Source organism: Salmo trutta, chromosome 20 (assembly GCF_901001165.1).
Source record: "Salmo trutta chromosome 20, fSalTru1.1, whole genome shotgun sequence".
NCBI classification, from domain to species: Eukaryota; Metazoa; Chordata; class Actinopteri; order Salmoniformes; family Salmonidae; genus Salmo; species Salmo trutta.
In genome coordinates this window covers 19604188-19621811 of record NC_042976.1, presented here as the reverse complement: position 1 = coordinate 19621811, position 17624 = coordinate 19604188, and the positions used below count along the sequence as shown (strand labels likewise).

Genomic DNA, 17624 nt, shown 5'->3' with positions numbered 1-17624 from the left:
CACTCTGTGTTGTCCAACCATGTCCATGTCCGCACTCTGTGTTTTCCAACCATGTCCATCTTAATGTTTTCATCTTCTCATCTTAATGTCTTCATTTTGTGTAGTCCAAGTATCAAAGTCAGTCACTTTTGTCCATTGTCTAGCTGTACTAATATTTGTCTCCATTGTCTTGTACACATCCATTACAGCGTGTTCAAGCTCTCCATGTCAATGTCTGGCATTTTGTTCAATTCTCTATGTCCATGCCATCTTCTCATGTCCAATAATCTTGCCCATGGTGCTCCATTTTGTATCCATTCATCTTTCCCATCTTTCACAGTTTTCTGTGTAATGTCCAACCATTTTGCCAGTTGTAGTCATATATTTTATTTCTTAATGAGAAAGTCATACAATTGTCTTTACTCAGATGGGAAACCAAAAGAGGAAGCTGCCGGTAGAGGTAGAGGTAGAGGCATTCAAGGTGAGAATAAACAAAAACATGCATGTTGGTAATATGTGTGTGATAAAGATATAGAAACTTAAAGTGCTCAGAAAAATCATGACTTTAACATATATCCTTATGTGGGTTTTTCCTTATATGTTTTTGTAATCAGCTCTATCTTGTCTTATTTACTATGAAAACTATGTATTTTGTTAAAATGTTAAACGTGTTTGAATGTTTGAGTCCGTATATTACTTCTGTATAGTCCGTATAGTAGCGTTTTGTTGTATTGTTAACTTGCTTAATACTCTTCATCCTCTGTGGGATATACGGTAATGCCACTTGTTTTTTGCCCTTGGCAACATGTCCAAGAGAGGTTTCTCTCTGGGGTTTTATGTTTTATGTTGATGTCCATGTACTGAAAAAATACAGTTCTTAAAAATAAAATAAAACAAAATGTCTTAACAAAAGTAGTGTTGTTGAACTTATCATGCATTTACATTTTTCCAATTTCAGCTAAGCAAACCCCCTCACCTGGTGGTGGTCGGGGTAGAGGACTGAAGCCCGGTGCTGGAGGAGACAAACCCCCAGATGCTAATCCTTTTGGATTCCAGCTCAAAGCAGTTCCACTGAAGTTTACGAGACCACTCAAAGACATAGTGTTACAGGAGGCTGAATCAGTTGGCGCTTCTGCTACGTTTGAGTGCGAGGTTTCGCCTTCGACTGCAATTACTACATGGATGAAAGATGACGCCAACATAAGAGAGAGCCCAAAACACAAGTACTACTCTGATGGCAAAGATCGCAAACTGCTCATCATTGATGTGCAAGTTTCTGACACTGGTGAATATACTTGTGTTGCCAAGCTGGGCAACAAGGAAAAGACAACAACCGCCAAACTAATAGTAGAAGGTACTTATTCCATACATATTTGTTCTGTGTAACGAACTTCTTTACTTCTTTACAACCTCTTTGATTACTTAAAGATATGTAATATTTAATGTAAGCTTTGAAATATGACTTTCTTTCCTCATAGAATTGCCTGTGAAGTGGGTAAAGACTCTGGAAGAGGATGGTATGTCGGTCCTCAAGAGTCAGCCTATGTACCTGACCTGTGAGTTGAACAAAGAGAGAGATGTGGTCTGGAAGAAGAGTGGTGTCCCTCTTAAAAACATCCCTGGAAAAGTGGCTATCAATGTCATTGGAATGCAGCATGCCATTACAATCCAGGACACAGGAGATGACGACGCTGGCATTTACGCTTGCGAGTGTGATGACATCAGGACTAAAACAGATGTCAAAATCATTGGTATGTACAGAATATCTATATTTGTATCTAAACAAATGCACTAATCATTTTAGGAGCAATTCATTTGAACCAATCTACATAATGCATTCCTAGCCTATTCATAAGCACGGGAAAACATTGTGTAATTGCTACATAGCTTGGCATACTTGACTTCATCCTCTTGTCCCCTTTGGGAGGATACAGTGGCTTGCGAAAGTATTCACCCCCCATTGGAATTGTTCCTATTTTGTTGCCTTAAAACCTGTAATTAAAATATATTTTGGGGGGGTTTGTATCATTTGATTTACACAACATGTCTACCACTTTGAGGACGCAAAATATTTTTTCTTGTGAAACAAACAACAAATTAGACAAAAAAAATTGAAAACTTGAGCGTGCATAACTATCCCACCCCAAGTCAATACTTTGTAGAGCCACCTTTTGCATACCTCTATGTTTCTATAAGCTTGGCACATCTAGCCACTGGGATTTTTGCCCATTCTTCAAGGCAAAACTGCTCCAGCTCCTTCAAGTTGGATAGGTTCCGCTGGTGTACACCAATTTTTAAGTCATACCACAGATTCTCAACTGGATTGAGGTCTGGGCCTTGACTAGGCCATTCCAAGACATTTAAATGTTCCCCTTAAACCACTTGAGTGTTGCTTTAGCAGTATTCTTAGGGTCATTGTCCTGCTAGAAGGTGAACCTCCATCCCAGTCTCAAATCTCTGGAAGACTGAAACAGGTTTCCCTCAAGAATTTCCCTGTATTTAGTGCCATCCATCATTCCTTCAATTCTGACCAATTTCCCAGTCCCTGAGGATTAAAAAACGTCCACACAGCATAATGCTGCCACCACCATGCTGCACTGTGGGGATGGTATTCTCGGGGTGATGAGAGGTGTTGGGTTTGCACCAGACATTTTCCTTGATGGCCAAAAAGCTACATTTTCATCTGACCAGTGCCTCCTTCCATATGTTTGGGGAGTCTCCCACATGCCTTTTGGCAAACACCAAACGTATTTTTTTTCTTTAAGCAATGGCTTTTTTCTGGCCACTCTTCCGTAAAGCCTAGCTCTGTGGAGTGTACGGCTTAAAGTGGTCCTATGGACAGATACTCAAATCTCCGCTGTGGAGCTTTGCAGCTCCTTCAGGGTTATCTTTGGTCTCTTTGCTGCCTCTCTGATTAATGCCCTCCTTGCCTGGTCCATGAGTTTCGGTGGGCGGCCCTCTCTTGGCAGGTTTGTTGTGGTGCCATGTTCTTTCCATTTTTTAATAATGGATTTAATGTTGCTCCGTGGGATGTTCAAAGTTTCTGATATTGTTTTATAACCCGACCCTGATCTGTACCTCTCCACAACTTTGTCCCTGACCTGTTAGGAGAGCTCCTTGGTCTTCATGGTACAGCTTGCTTTGTGGTGCCCCTTGCTTAGTGGTGTTGCAGACTCTGGGGCCTTTTAGAACATGTGTATATATACTGAGATCATGTGACAGATCATGTGACACTTAGATTGCACACAGGTGGACTTTATTTAAGTAATTATGTGACTTCTGAAGGTAATGTGTTGCACCAGATCTTATTTAGGGGCTTCATAGCAAAGAGGGTGAATACATATGCACAGACCACTTTTCCGTTTTTTATTTTTTAGACTTTTTTGAAATAAGTAATTTTTTTTCATTTCACTTCACCAATTCGGACTATTTTGTGTATGTACATTATATGAAATGCAAATAAAAATCTATTTAAATTACAGGTTGTAATGCAACAAAATAGGAAAAGCACCAAGGGGGGTGAATACTTTTGCAAGGCACTGTAGGAGGCCCACCATGGGTCTCCACCTCACTCTTTTCTGTGAGGGCTTTTGCCTCTTGCCAGGAGACCCCTGTTTTACTCAGTTCCTGTGGACCGTCTCTAGTTGGTCTTCGACCTTCCCTGCTTTGTTTTTATATGTGGGTTGCAGTCCTGTGCCTGTCTTCTTATGTTTGTTGTGTCTTGGCTACATGAGAAGGAGCCATTTTTTCAATAATAATTTTTATTTTATTTTACAGAAATTATCAGAGACTGGTTGCAGAAACCATTGAGAGATCAGCATGTGAAACCCAAGGCCAATGCCACTTTCAAATGCGAGCTCTTCAAAGAAACCCCCAACTGGAAGTGGTTCCATGGCGACAAGGAGATTCCTAATGATCCCACTGACAAGACTGAGGTCAAGAAAGAAGGCAAAGAACTGACTCTCATAGTTAAGAAAGTATCACCTGATGATATTGGGCAATATGCCATGGAGGTTGAAGGCCGCAGATACACAGCTAACCTGACTCTTGGAGGTTGGTTGCACATTCTATGTTATGTTACTTGTATGTTATGTTACGGTCTGCAATTGTATGTTATGTTGTCCACTAAGGCTATCTACATGATAGCCTTTGCCAGCAGCATACCACCCTGCATCCCACTGCTGGTTTGCTTCTGAAGCTAAGCAGCGTTGGTCCTGGATGGGAAACCAGATGCTGCTGGAAGTGGTGTTGGAGGGCCAGTAGGAGGCACCATTTCCTCTGGTCTAAAAAAATGAATAATAATACCCCAGGGCAGTGATTGGGGAAATTGCCCTGTGCAGGGTGCTGTCTTTTGGATGGGATGATAAACAGGTGTCCTGACTCTCTGTGGTCACTAACTATCCCATGGTACTTATCGTAAGACTAGGGGTGTTAACCCCAATGTCCTGGCTAAATTCCCAATCTGGCCCTCATACCATCTCGGTCACCTGATCATCCCCAGCTTCCAATTGGCTCATTCATCCCCCCTCCTCTCCCCTGTAATTATTCCCCAGGTCGTTGCTGTAAATTAGAATGTGTTCTCAGTCAACTTACCTGGTAAAATAAGGTTTTAAATAAAATAAACATGAAGTGAATCCTTTTAAATATTTTTGATACTTTTACAGAACGTGAAGCTCAGATCTTGAAGCCTCTCTCCAGTATGGAGGTTGTTGAGAAAGAGGAGGTTACGTTTGAAACTGAAATATCTGAAGAGGATGTGGCTGGAGAATGGAAACTTAAAGGGCAAGTCCTGCAAAGATCACCGGTAAGACCTATAATTTGACTGTAATATATTTCTGGATTCTAAACACAATGATTGGAAATATGTACAGTACATGTTGTTTAAATGTTGATGTATTTACACTTTTGTTGAAATTGTATTTACATTTTTAGATGGTTGAAATCAAATCTGAGGGCAAGAAACGTTTCCTCACTCTGAAAAATGCTCAGCTTGACCAGTGTGGTGAAGTGTCTTATCAAGCTCTGAACGCTATCACGAGTGGGGTGCTCACAGTCACAGGTAAGAAAGCGTCAAAAATTAACAATATATACTGTCATATTCTGTATGTGTTTGTAAAGTCTCTGTGATCCAAAGGAAGATCGATAATGCGTCAGTCATACTTAATCATTATTCATACCTCACAGAACTGGAAATGGACTTCACAGTCCCCTTGAAGGACGTGTCTGTACCTGAAAAGAAACAGGCTATGTTTGAATGTACTATCACAAGGGATGTGCCTAAAGTCATGTGGTTAAAGGGGTCAGACATCCTGTCGACAGGCGATAAATATGACATTATTGATGACGGAAAGAAACATATCTTGGTCATAAACAACTGTGAATTTGATGATGAGGGACAATACACTATTGAAGTCTTGGGCAAAAAGTCAACAGCCCAGTTGACTGTTGAGGGTAAGTACTGGCTGAAACGATTCTCAGTTAAATCTTCTGTTTTACATGGCGCTGAATCTTTGATCTGGCTTTGTGTTAGATATAAGCTGCTTTAAGTATGTTGTCATCTTAATTCTTTATTGATTAATTATCTTACTGGGCAACAAGACTGTTTATTGGGCAAAGACAGTAACACTGTTATGCACTCAACTAATATATTATAGGTATGAGGCTCAAATTCATAACACCACTAAAGGACCAAACTGCCAAGGAAGGTCAAACAGCTCGGTTTGAGGTTGAGCTCTCTCATGAGAAGGTACCTCTGACATGGTACAAAAATGAAATCAAACTCCATGTGAGCAGGACCGTGCTCATCCATTTTGAAGGAAAGAAACACACCTTAGAAATCAAGGAGTTGACTCTAGATGATACCTGCCAGATTAAGGCAGAGGCTAAAGGAATTCCCTCAACGGCAAACTTGACGGTGCTAGGTAACGCCTACTCTGTACCCCTTTCTTTCATTCTCTTTGTCCTCTTCATGGCTCTTTGTTCATCTCTTCTTTTCTACATTGTTCTTCTATGCTATGCAACATGGAGAGAAGGCATCATTCGAGAGTGTTATTGTTATTTGATCTACAGCAATTGATAAAACATTTTCCTGTTCCAGAGGGTGACGCATACTTCACAGTGAAGTTGCAGGATTACACCGCAGTCGAGAAGGACGAGGTCACTCTGGACTGTGAACTCAGCAAAGATGTCCCTGTGAGGTGGTACCATAATGAGACTGAAATTAAGGCCTCTAAGATGGTAACCATAAGGGCTGAGGGCAACAAAAGAATGTTGTCTATCAAGAAAGTGGAAGGAAAAGATAAGGGACAATACCTATGTGATTGTGATACTGACAAGACCATGGCGACCATTAGCATTGAAGGTAAGTCAATTCATTTTTACAATCATAAAATCTAATAGTAAATATTGTTTCTGTTTTCTTGATTCAAATAATTTCCCTCTTTTCCCTGTTCAATTGCAGCTCGCGATATCAAGGTATCTCGCCCAATGTATGGTGTTGAGCTCTTCGATGGCGAGACCGCTCGTTTTGAAGTGGAAATCTCTGAAGATGATGTCCATGGCCAGTGGAAACTGAAGGGAGAAACCCTTTCACCTTCCCCAGATATTGAAATCATTGAGGATGGTGCCAAGCACACTTTGACATTATACAACTGCAAGGTCTCCCAGACAGGAGAGGTTGGATTCACAGCTGCCAATGCTAAGTGTACAGCCAACCTGAAAGTGAAAGGTATTGATTTCTATTTCTGATCTATTTTCTCCTTTCTACTCTGTATTCACATTTTTTCACCATTGAAATAATAGAACGACTGATATTCAATCTACTATAATATGTTGCCTATTTGTTTTATTTCAGAACTGCCACTGACCTTTATCACACCTTTGAGTGATGTGCAAGTGTATGAGAAAGATGAGGGAAGATTTGAGGTTGAGATTTCAAGACCATCCAAGACCTTCCGTTGGCTCAAGGGATCTCAGGAGTTGGAAAATGATGACAAGTTTGAGATTATCCATGAAGGAAAGATACACACTCTGGTGGTAAAAAAGGCTGCATATGAGGATGAAGCTAAATACATATTTGAGGCTGAGGACAAGAGGACCACAGGAAAACTAGTTATCCAAGGTAATTACTGAGATCATGGACGTTTTGAAATAATCAAATAATAAATAAAGACGAATATTTGAGAATGTATTAATGAAATTGTGATTTTTTTGTGATAAGGTATACGCCTTGAGTTTGTCAAGCCCATCAAGGATGTCACAGTCAAGGAGCGTGAAACAGCAGAGTTCAGTATTGAACTGTCACATGACAAAATCTCTGTCGTCTGGTACAAGAACGACGTCCGTCTGCACCCCAGCAAGGTTGTGCACATGTCAGACAATGGCAAAATGCACACCTTGACTTTCAAGCAGGTGTCCATTGATGACACATCCATGATCAAAGTGGAAGCCTTGGGCAAGAGCTCTGAGGCCATGCTCACTGTTCTTGGTAAGCTATTGATTGAACTGTGGTGTCATTTAGTTTGGGTCATTTAATTCACATAAAGCCTGCAGTTAAACATAACTTTACATTTCCTCATAATTTCCTCTTCATGCTTGACAGAGGGAGAACCTTACTTCGTCACAAAACTGCAAGACTACACTGCCGTTGAGAAGGACGAAGTGATGCTGGTTTGTGAACTTAGCAAGACCTCTGCTGAGGTGAAATGGTTCAAGGACGGCCAGGAGATCATGCCTAGCAAGAATCTGATCATTAAAACCGATGGAAAGAGGCGTTTGCTGACAGTGAAGAAAGCAGAGAAGGGCAACATTGGAGAGTACACTTGCGATTGTGGTTCTGACAAAACCACAGCCAGGCTGGACATTGAGGAGCGTGACATTAAGGTTGTTCGTCCACTGTACAGCGTGGAAGTGACAGAAACTGAAATTGCCAAGTTTGAGACCGAGATCTCTGCCGATGATGTCCATGGTCACTGGAAACTCAAAGGAGAGGCCCTTCATCAGTCTCCTGTAAGTGGTATTGACTGATTTATTTGAAATATTTCATTTATTTGAAATAGCCCATGTGAACAAGACCATTTATTTGGTTGTATCATGTAGTGACTGATGTTTCTGTGATCTGTGTTTTCAGGACTGTGAGATTAAGGAGGAGGGTACAAAGCATGTCCTTATCCTGTACAACGTTCGCATGGATCAGGCCGGAGGTGTCGACTTCCAGGCTGCCAATGCTAAATCCAATGCTCAGCTTAGAGTTAAAGGTGAGAATCCTATGACACAACATACATACACACAGTTTAATTTTGACTAAATATTATGACTTTCCTCTGACAAGTCACTTTTTGTATGGCAAGTTGTACTCCTCCATTTTGCTAGTTGACTGATGGCAAAAGATACTAAAGCTCAGCAAGGGAGAGTTGTTGTCCAATCAGGTGTTGTGGCTATTTTAGAAGCCTCATGCCGTATCTAGAGTGAGTGGTCAGTGATTATGATTGGTAGAGCTACAACATTCACAGTGAGAAGACACTCTAAATGAAAAATAACTAGGACAGTCCATGATAACCTGATTTTAACTCGAGCCCTTAGTTGTCCTGGTGGTTTAGGGACCCAAGGAGATTATGCCTGTTAAGAATTGGGATACAAAGATGTCTGGTAAAAGAAGGACTTGTTTCTTATGAGTCAGTCAACTAACCATGTCTTCTCCTCGATCTGAAGCGCGGAGTATAGGGCTTATGCGGCCTCTCAAGGATGTTACTGTTACTGCCGGGGAGACCGCCACTTTCGACTGTGAACTTACTTATGAAGGAATCGTTGTAGAATGGTTCTTGGGAAGCACCAAGATGGAGATAGGTGAAAGGGTAAGTACTGCAGAATTTACATTCACATAAACTGCTGTATAGCAATAAGTAGATATTCTTTATGAATTGATGTATGCAAATTCAACTAATTCTTTATAATTGACTTTACAAATGTCAATATTATTCAGCTCTTTATTGGCTTTCCAAATCATTTATATGACTACCTCAGTCATTAGAATCACTTTAAGTAAATGTTTTCCACATCTTTAGAGCAAAGTGATAGTACAGTACAACTTGCATTCACATAAACTACTGTATAATACTTGACAATACTTTATAATTGACTTTGTACCTGCACATGCCAAGGAGGCAGATTCCATTTCCTCCTTTAAAACGCATCTAAATACCTACCAAGCTAAAGACCAAGATAGCTTTACATTTGTATTTGCTTAATCTGCTTAATGTCTATGTTTTGCATTAGTAGGTCATGTTTTGATGTATTGTGATTGTTTATCTATATTTTAATGTATTGTGGACAGTTTTTGTTTCTACCTTAGGCGCATTGAGTGTGGAAAATTTGCTCTTCAAATGATATGTTATTATAATATAAAACCTATCTTCAAAACCCACCTACCTCAGTCATAATAATCACAAGTCACCAACATATTTTAGACATATAAGGACGTAGACACTGCTGGTCATTGTGCAGCACTATCTGTGTCGAGATAACATTTGACTGTTCATTCCTGTGAGCGTTGCGTGAGTTATTTTTAACAGCTTCAAGAGTTGGTGAGCCACCCAAGTGTTGCACTTTTGCTGTGATATTTCATAGCTGTATGTTTAAAATGTAAAATAGGTCATTAACAACGTGTAACATGTTTGTAATCAAGACAATTAATCAGGCTTTATCAATCTGTTTGACTGGCTTCCAGGTGGTGTACTTAAAGCTGCTTCACTCTACAGATACAGGAGAAAGACTCCTGCCCTATGGGCTGTTCTGGCTCAGACAAGGCTTACATACATATTTATTTCCTCAGGTGGTCACCAGAGCAGAAGGCAGAGGACACAGCCTAACTATCAGAAATGTCAAGCTGACAGAGGCTGGGGAAGTCAGGCTCACTGCAAAGGACTTCAAGACCCAGGCCAAACTCATTGTCAGGGGTAGGTTATATTTGTTAAATCATTATTGAGATGATCTGGCATACCACTAGAGCTCCCTTGCTGAAACTGAGAGGTCCTTGTTATTAAACATGTTAGCACACATTTGTTTGTCTAGTTAAGCATGGCATGCAGATATTTTCAAATGGAAGCAGATCAACTACATAAGTGTGGGTGCAGTTCATTTATCTACAGTGCCTTCAGAAAGTATTCACACCCCTTTATTCTTTCAACATTTTGTCGTGTTACTGTCACGTTGGCATGAAGGATCAGGAGACAGACGCAGGAATGTGTAATAGTTTTTTTTATTAAGCCCAAATTACGAAGTGCCGTGTAAAGGCATGGGGGCAAAGACCAAACAAACACGTAACAAAAACACAGGGTTGAAACCCAAACAAAAGAGCGAGGAGTACCTTGAATAAATACACACGTGCGCGCATGATGATTAACACACGGGACGAGACCCGGAATCATCTGCGCAATCCACAAGGGCACGAAAGCCCAAAACACACAGCACAGGTCTCACACGCACCAACGGACATTGTAACAATAATCAACAAGACCATGGAAACAGAAGGGCACCAATATACAAATACTAATCAGTGGGAATAGGGGACAGGTGTGCGTGATGAAAGTTCCGGAGGGATCCGTGACAGTTACAGCCTGAATTTAAAATGGATTAAATTGAGACGTGTCACTGGCCTACACACAATACACCATAATGTCAAAGTGGAATTATATATTTTTTTAAATCATTACAAATTAATAAAAAATGAAAAGCTGAAATGTCTTGAGTCAATAAGTATTCAACCCCTTTGTTATGGCAAGCCTAAATAAGTTCAGGAGTAAAAATGTGCTTAACGAGTCACATAAGTTTCATGAACTCACTCTGTGTGCAATAATAGCGTTTAACATTATTTTTTAATGACTACCTCATCTCTGTACCCCACACATGCAATTATCTGTAAGGTCCCTCACTTGAGCATTGAATTTCAAACACAGATTCAATCACAAAGACCAGGGAGGTTTTCCAATGTCTCGCAAAGTATCAGGAATCAGGTAGGACCCACGTGCAGACCGTGTCAAAGTTACAATGTTTATTGCAGCAAACAGAGGCAAAGGTACAAGGCGGCAGGCAGGCTCAGGCAGAGGTCGGAAATCCAGATGGGGGCAGAGGTACCGGATGGCAGGCAGGCTCAGGGGCAGGCAGAGTGGTCAGGCGGGCGGGTTCAGGGTCAGGACGGGCAAGGGTCACAAACCAGGAGAGCGAGAAATAGAGAGGCTGGGAAAAGACAGGAGCTGACAGGACAAAACGCTGGTAAGCTTGACAAACAAGACGAACTGGCACTGACAGACAGAAAACACGTGTATAAATACACAGGGGATAATGGGGAAGATGGGCGACACCTGGATGGGAGTGAAGACAATCACAAGGACAGGTGAACCAGATCAGGGCGTGACGCAAAGAAGGGGACCTATTGGTAGATGGGTAAAAATGTAAAATCAGACATTGAATTACACTTTGGATGGTGTATCAATACACCCAGTCACCAGTCACTAAGATACAGGCGTCCTTCCTCACTCAGTTGCCGGAGAGGAAGGAAACCGCTCATGGATTTCACTATGAGGCCAATGGTGACTTTAAAACAGTTACAGAGTTAAATGGCTGTGATAGGAGGAAATTGAAGATGGATCAACAACATTGTAGTTACTCCACAATACTAACCTAAATGTCAGAGTGAAAAGAAGGAAGCCTGTACAGAATATAAATATTCCAAAACATGCAACAAGGCACTAAAGTAAAACTGCAAAAAATGTGGCAAAGAAATACACTTTATGTTCTGAATACAAAGCGTTATGTTTGGGGCAAATCCAACACAACACATAACTGAGTACCACTCTTCATATTTTCAAGTATGGTGGTGTCTGCATCATGGTATGGGTATGCTTGTCATCAGCAAGGACAAGGGAGTTTTTCAGGATAAAAAGGAATAGAGCTAAGCACAGGCAAAATCATAGAGGAAAACCTGGCTCAGTCTGCTTTCCAACAGACACTGGAAGACAAATTCACCTTTCAGCAGGACAATAACCTAAAACACAAGGCCAAATATACACTGGAGTAAATTGGCTTGAAAATCTATGGTAAGACTTGAAAATGGCTGTCTACCAATGATCAACAACCAACTTGACAGAGTTTGAGGAATATTTTAAATAATAATGTGCAAACATTGTACAATCTAGGTGTGCAAAGCTCGTAGAGACTTTCCCAGAATGACTCAAAGCTGTAATCACGGCCAAATGTGTGAATACTTATGTAAATTAGATATTTCTGTATTTTATTTTCTAAACATTTGCAAAGAATTCTAAAAACATGTTTTCACTTTGTCATTTTGGGGTAATGTGTGTAGATGGGTGAGAAAAACATATTTAATCCATTTTGAATTCAGTTTATAACACAACAAAATGTGGAATAAGTAAAGGGGTATGAATACTTTCTGAGGGCACTGTATATCTATATTGCAACTAATATAATGGTCTCCTGCTTTACAGAGCCACCAGTTGAGTTTACCAAACCTCTGGAGGACCAGACAGTTGAGGAAGAGGCCACTGCTACATTGGAGTGTGAAGTCTCCAGGGAGAACGCTGAGGTCAGGTGGTTCAGAGACACACAGGAGATCCGCAAAACTAAGAAATATGACCTTATTGTTGATGGCCGAAAGAGAAGACTCATCATTCATGGCTGTACTCTAGATGACTCAAAGACATATACATGCGATGCTAAAGAATTCAAAACCTCTGCTTTCCTGAATGTTGAACGTAAGTAAAATGATGATTCAACAAAAATAAATATTGCAAATGAACAGAATTCGCAAGCAGAGTTTTAGAGAGTATATAATATATATTTCTGCATACAGCTCCACATGTTGAGTTCTCTAAGCCACTCCATGATGTTGAGGTCAAAGAAAAGGAAAATGCCAGATTTGAGTGTGAGGTGTCTCGTGAGAATGCCAAGGTAAGAGATTATGAATGAAAATCCTTTAAAATAATCAGCTCTACCTTAATGAAAACAGAGGAATCAATTAACATTGGTTTACATGCACAAGAAGTGTGATGATATATTGTTGTCTGTTCAAACAGGTCAAATGGTACAAGGACGGCAGCGAGATCAGAAAGGGAAAGAAATACGAGATCATTGCCAATGGTGTCAAGCGTATCCTTGTGGTCACTAAGACAGTCTTCGATGATGAAGCAGAGTATGAATGTGACGCTAAGACCTCCAAGTCCTCTGGCATGCTGACAGTTATTGGTAAGGCTTTGTTTTCATTCTCAGTTACTACGAGATTCATATCTATACCATCAACCACAGATTTGACTGATTACAATATCTTCTCCTTGCAGAGGAAGAGGCTAAGTTTACCAAGAACCTGTCTAATGTGGAGGGAACAGAAACAGACAGTGTGAAGATGATTTGTGAAGTGTCGAAGGCCAGCGCTGAGGTCACCTGGTGGAAGGGAGACCAGGAACTGCCAGAAGGAGGAAGATATGAACAGGTCACGGATGGAAGGAAGAGAATCTTCATTATTCAAGATCTCAAGATGGAGGACGCTGGAGAGTATAACTGCAGACTGCATAACGCCAAGACATCTGCAACATTAACACTGAATGGTAAAGAAATCAGATATGAGCTGTAAATTGAAAACATATACATTCTTAAAAATTATATAAATTATGTGCATATGTTTGAGTGCAGGTTAAGGTGCTGATACAAATTATATGCATCTCCACTCATCTTGCTTTTTTGTTCTTCTAGAACTGGCTGCAGAGTTCATTGCCAGGCCTCAGAGTCTTGAGGTGGTTGAGGGAGAAAAGGCTGAATTTGTCTGCTCAGTCTCTAAAGACACCTATGAAGTCAAATGGCTCAAGGGTGACAATGAGATTGTATCCGGAGATAAGTATGACGTTGTCTGTGATGGCAAGAGAAGAGCACTGATAGTGAAGAATTGTACACCAAATGATGAAGGAGGCTATGTCGCCTTCATTGGGACTACCAAAGCCTCAGCTGACTTGTTTGTCATTGGTGGGTACTTGTACAAATACTGCATAATTTGTTTTCTTCTGTCTTCTGTATCTAATAAAAAAAGATAGTTATGCTGACGCTGTTTTTGTTCTCTCAACAGAAAAACTCAGAATCATCACACCCATCAAGGATACGCAAGTGAAGGAAGGACAGGAGATCATCTTCAACTGTGAGGTGAACACTGAGGGAGCTAAAGCTAAGTGGCTGAAGAACGAGGAGACCATGTTTGAGAGCAGCAAGTTTGTCATGATCCAGAAAGACAACGTGTTTTCTCTGAGGATCAAGGGTGCTCAGAAGGCAGATGAAGCCACTTATACTATTACATTGACAAATCATCGCGGTGAACATGCCAAGAGCGATGCCAATGCCAAAGTACAAGGTAAATAGAGTAACTTATTTAATTTTGCTGGATACAAATGCTGTAGGATGTTATTGAGGAACTAACTTGTCTATCATGTGAATTCACAGAGGAGAAGCTCAAGATTATTGAGCCTCTGGAGGACTGTGAGACACAAGAGAAGAAGACCATCAGCTTCACTTGCAAGGTGAACAGACCTGATATCACCATCAAATGGATGAAGGCTGGTCAGGAGATCACCATGAGCAAACGCATCCTGTACCGTGTGGAGAAAGATAAACACACACTGACCATCAAGGACTGTGTCATGGACGATGAGGGTGAATACACCGCCATGGCTGGTGATGACAAGTGCACTGCTGAGCTGATCCTCAACGAAGCTCCCACTGACTTCTCCACACCACTCAAAGACCAGACCATCACTGAGTTTGAGGATGCTGAGTTTTCTTGCAAGCTGTCTAAAGAGAAGGCTGTTGTTAAATGGTACAGGAATGGTCGTGAGATAAGAGAGGGACCCAGGTACAAATTTCCCATTGATTGAATGGTTGTGTGTTGATAACGTTGGGAGTATTGAATAGAAAGGTCTGAAAAGGTTGTCTTGCTTGTGTTTTGACAGATACTCATTTGAGAAAGATGGCAGGATTTTCAAACTCAAGATCAAGAAGTGCAGACCAGACGATGAGTGTGAATATGCCTGCGGTGTGGAAGACAGGCGATCCAGGGCCCGCCTCTTTGTTGAAGGTAAGTTGTTTATTTTCTAATGCTTTCTCATACACAATCACGCTTTGGGAGATTCGTTATCCTGATGTATTATGTTGTTCTTTCTCACAGAGACCCCAGTTGAGATCGTCAGACCACCTCAGGATGTGTTTGAGCCTCCAGGCTCAGATATTGTGTTTGAGGTGGAGCTCAACAAAGACAGAGTTGAGGTCAAATGGATGAGGAACAACATGATCATAGTCCAGGGTGACAAATACCAGATGATGAGTGAGGGCAAGGTCCACAGACTCCAGGTGTGTGAGGTCAGGCCTCGTGACCAGGGAGAGTACAGAGTCGTTGCCAAGGAGAAGGATGCCAGAGCCAAGCTGGAACTGGCAGGTATGTCAGAGTCACCATCCTGAACTCTTGAACACTTCTCGGTGTAAACGGTTGTTTTGTATTCACACTTGTAATTTTCCATCACAGCTGTGCCAAAGATCAAGACTACTGATCAGAACCTGGTCACAGACGCTGGAAAGCCTTTTGTCATGGTGATCCCCTACGATGCCTATCCTCGTGCAGAGGCTGAGTGGTTCTTCAACATCGTTACACTGCCTGTGCAGAACATTGACACCTCCGCAGACAAGACAGAATACAGGCTGAAGAGCCCCAAGAAGACAGATCAGGGCAGGTACAAGATCATCATCAAGAACAAACACGGACAGGGAGAGGCATTCATCAATCTGGATGTTATCGGTAAGTCTAGGACTGTCATGGTTCTACTCTTTTTAAAAATCATCTAATGGATTTCAGTAGTAAGATAGTTCAGGATGCTTGAAAAGTTGGTCATTAATGTTTTTGTGATCTCCAGATGTCCCTGGACCTGTGAAGAACCTCAAAGTGGTTGACACCGCCGACGGTGAGGTCAGCCTGGCCTGGGAAGAGCCAGAGAGTGATGGTGGCAGCAAGATCATTGCATATGTGGTTGAGAGGCGTGATATTAAGCGCAAGACATGGACCCTTGCCACTGACCGTGCTGACGCTCCAGAATACTCTGTTAGCGGTCTCCAGAGGGACAACAAGTACCTCTTCAGAGTATGTGCTCGCAACAGAGTGGGCAGTGGACCCACTGTGGAGACAGACGAAGCTGTCCAGGCCAAGAATAAGTTTGGTAAGCAATACTTGACTTTTCCCAATACTAAGTACAACTGTACTGTGATGTCCTATGACCATTATAGCATCAAAAGCTAAACAAATAATCATCTTTAAAAACCTTTCTCTCTGTTTTTACTTCAGATGTGCCAGAGGCACCTGAGGACGTTGTGGTTGGCATCGTGAACAGGTTCGGAGCCACAGTCTCCTGGGAAAAACCAAAGTCTGATGGCGGATCTGAGATCACCTCCTACATCATTGAGTTCCGTGACAGGACCTCTGTGAGCTGGGAGGTGGCTATGATCGCCAAGGCTCTGGACCGCACAGCCACTCTCACTGATGTTGTTGAGAATAAGGAATACATCTTCCGTGTCAAAGCCGAAAACAAGGCTGGCATTGGCAAACCAAGTGCTGCCACCGATCCAGTTAAGATCATGGACCCCATTGGTGAGTCAAGATAATGTTGTTCTGACCAACTGAAAACGTTTATGTGGCATAGATAACAGTTGAACACTTTCAAATCTATTACAGAGAAACCAAGCCCACCATTGAACTTCAACTACACTGACCAGACAAAGAACTCTGTCCAGCTGACATGGGAGACCCCCGCCAGCAATGGAGGAAGCATGATCACTGGCTACATTATTCAGAAGTGTGAGGATGGAACAGACAAGTGGCTCAGATGCAATGCCAGGCTCTGTCAGGACCTTCACTACAAGGTAATTGCCACTTTCTTTTTTCAAGCAGTGAAATATGCTTGTTGCCAGTTTGTTCAATTTGTACTGTCATTTGTATTGATTCCCCTCCCTCATTACATTGTACTGATTGACTTTTGTTGTTGTCCTAGGTATCTGGACTGAAGCAGGGGATGAAGTACCACTACAGAGTGTGCGCAGAGAACGCAGCCGGAGTTTCAGATCCAGCTGATAAGCTTGGACCTCTCTTGGCAGACGATTGTCATGGTGTGTTGTTATTCAACGTTAACTTAAAACAGAGAAAATAGATACTAGAACTTAATTTGGTTTTTAAAAAGAAATACAAAATACAAATATGTAATGTGGTTGTAAACACAATGTTGTTTTTTTCATTTTAGTTGGACCTTCCATGGATCTCAGTGGATTTAAGGATGGCCTGGAGGTCATTGTTCCTCATCCACTTGTTATCCGCGTCCCTCTTCTTGGATATCCCACACCCACCGCCAAGTGGAGCTGTGGTGATAAAGAGCTCACTGCTGGTGACCGTGTGTCCATGGTTACAAGGAGCACCTACACAGAACTGACAGTGGCCCCAAGTGTGCGTCCAGACAAAGGCACATACACTCTACACCTGGAGAATGATGTGACCAGTGCCTTTGGAGAGATTGAAGTCAATGTTATTGGTAAGTGATACCCTTGTGATGAAAAAACAA

The 17624-nt window shown here is 41.6% G+C and overlaps 1 protein-coding gene across 2 annotated transcripts in view; it reads left to right on the top strand.

Moving 5' to 3' along the window:
* ttn.1 (titin, tandem duplicate 1) overlaps nucleotides 1-17624 on the top strand; it is a 166286-nt gene that overhangs the window by 54211 nt on the left and 94451 nt on the right. For both annotated transcript variants that reach the window (XM_029702492.1, XM_029702491.1), the window contains 31 exons: nucleotides 407-460; nucleotides 938-1333; nucleotides 1458-1730; nucleotides 3757-4032; nucleotides 4644-4783; nucleotides 4912-5038; nucleotides 5164-5430; nucleotides 5634-5900; nucleotides 6077-6340; nucleotides 6440-6706; nucleotides 6833-7099; nucleotides 7199-7465; nucleotides 7580-7986; nucleotides 8108-8234; nucleotides 8689-8831; nucleotides 9809-9932; nucleotides 12480-12746; nucleotides 12845-12942; nucleotides 13068-13236; nucleotides 13329-13595; nucleotides 13741-14007; nucleotides 14108-14386; nucleotides 14476-14884; nucleotides 14982-15106; nucleotides 15197-15463; nucleotides 15551-15820; nucleotides 15936-16235; nucleotides 16361-16663; nucleotides 16748-16935; nucleotides 17064-17178; nucleotides 17310-17594. In XM_029702492.1, coding sequence (XP_029558352.1) covers nucleotides 407-460; nucleotides 938-1333; nucleotides 1458-1730; nucleotides 3757-4032; nucleotides 4644-4783; nucleotides 4912-5038; nucleotides 5164-5430; nucleotides 5634-5900; nucleotides 6077-6340; nucleotides 6440-6706; nucleotides 6833-7099; nucleotides 7199-7465; nucleotides 7580-7986; nucleotides 8108-8234; nucleotides 8689-8831; nucleotides 9809-9932; nucleotides 12480-12746; nucleotides 12845-12942; nucleotides 13068-13236; nucleotides 13329-13595; nucleotides 13741-14007; nucleotides 14108-14386; nucleotides 14476-14884; nucleotides 14982-15106; nucleotides 15197-15463; nucleotides 15551-15820; nucleotides 15936-16235; nucleotides 16361-16663; nucleotides 16748-16935; nucleotides 17064-17178; nucleotides 17310-17594 — 7275 coding nt within the window. The remainder of the gene's footprint in view (nucleotides 1-406; nucleotides 461-937; nucleotides 1334-1457; nucleotides 1731-3756; nucleotides 4033-4643; nucleotides 4784-4911; nucleotides 5039-5163; nucleotides 5431-5633; nucleotides 5901-6076; nucleotides 6341-6439; nucleotides 6707-6832; nucleotides 7100-7198; nucleotides 7466-7579; nucleotides 7987-8107; nucleotides 8235-8688; nucleotides 8832-9808; nucleotides 9933-12479; nucleotides 12747-12844; nucleotides 12943-13067; nucleotides 13237-13328; nucleotides 13596-13740; nucleotides 14008-14107; nucleotides 14387-14475; nucleotides 14885-14981; nucleotides 15107-15196; nucleotides 15464-15550; nucleotides 15821-15935; nucleotides 16236-16360; nucleotides 16664-16747; nucleotides 16936-17063; nucleotides 17179-17309; nucleotides 17595-17624) is intronic.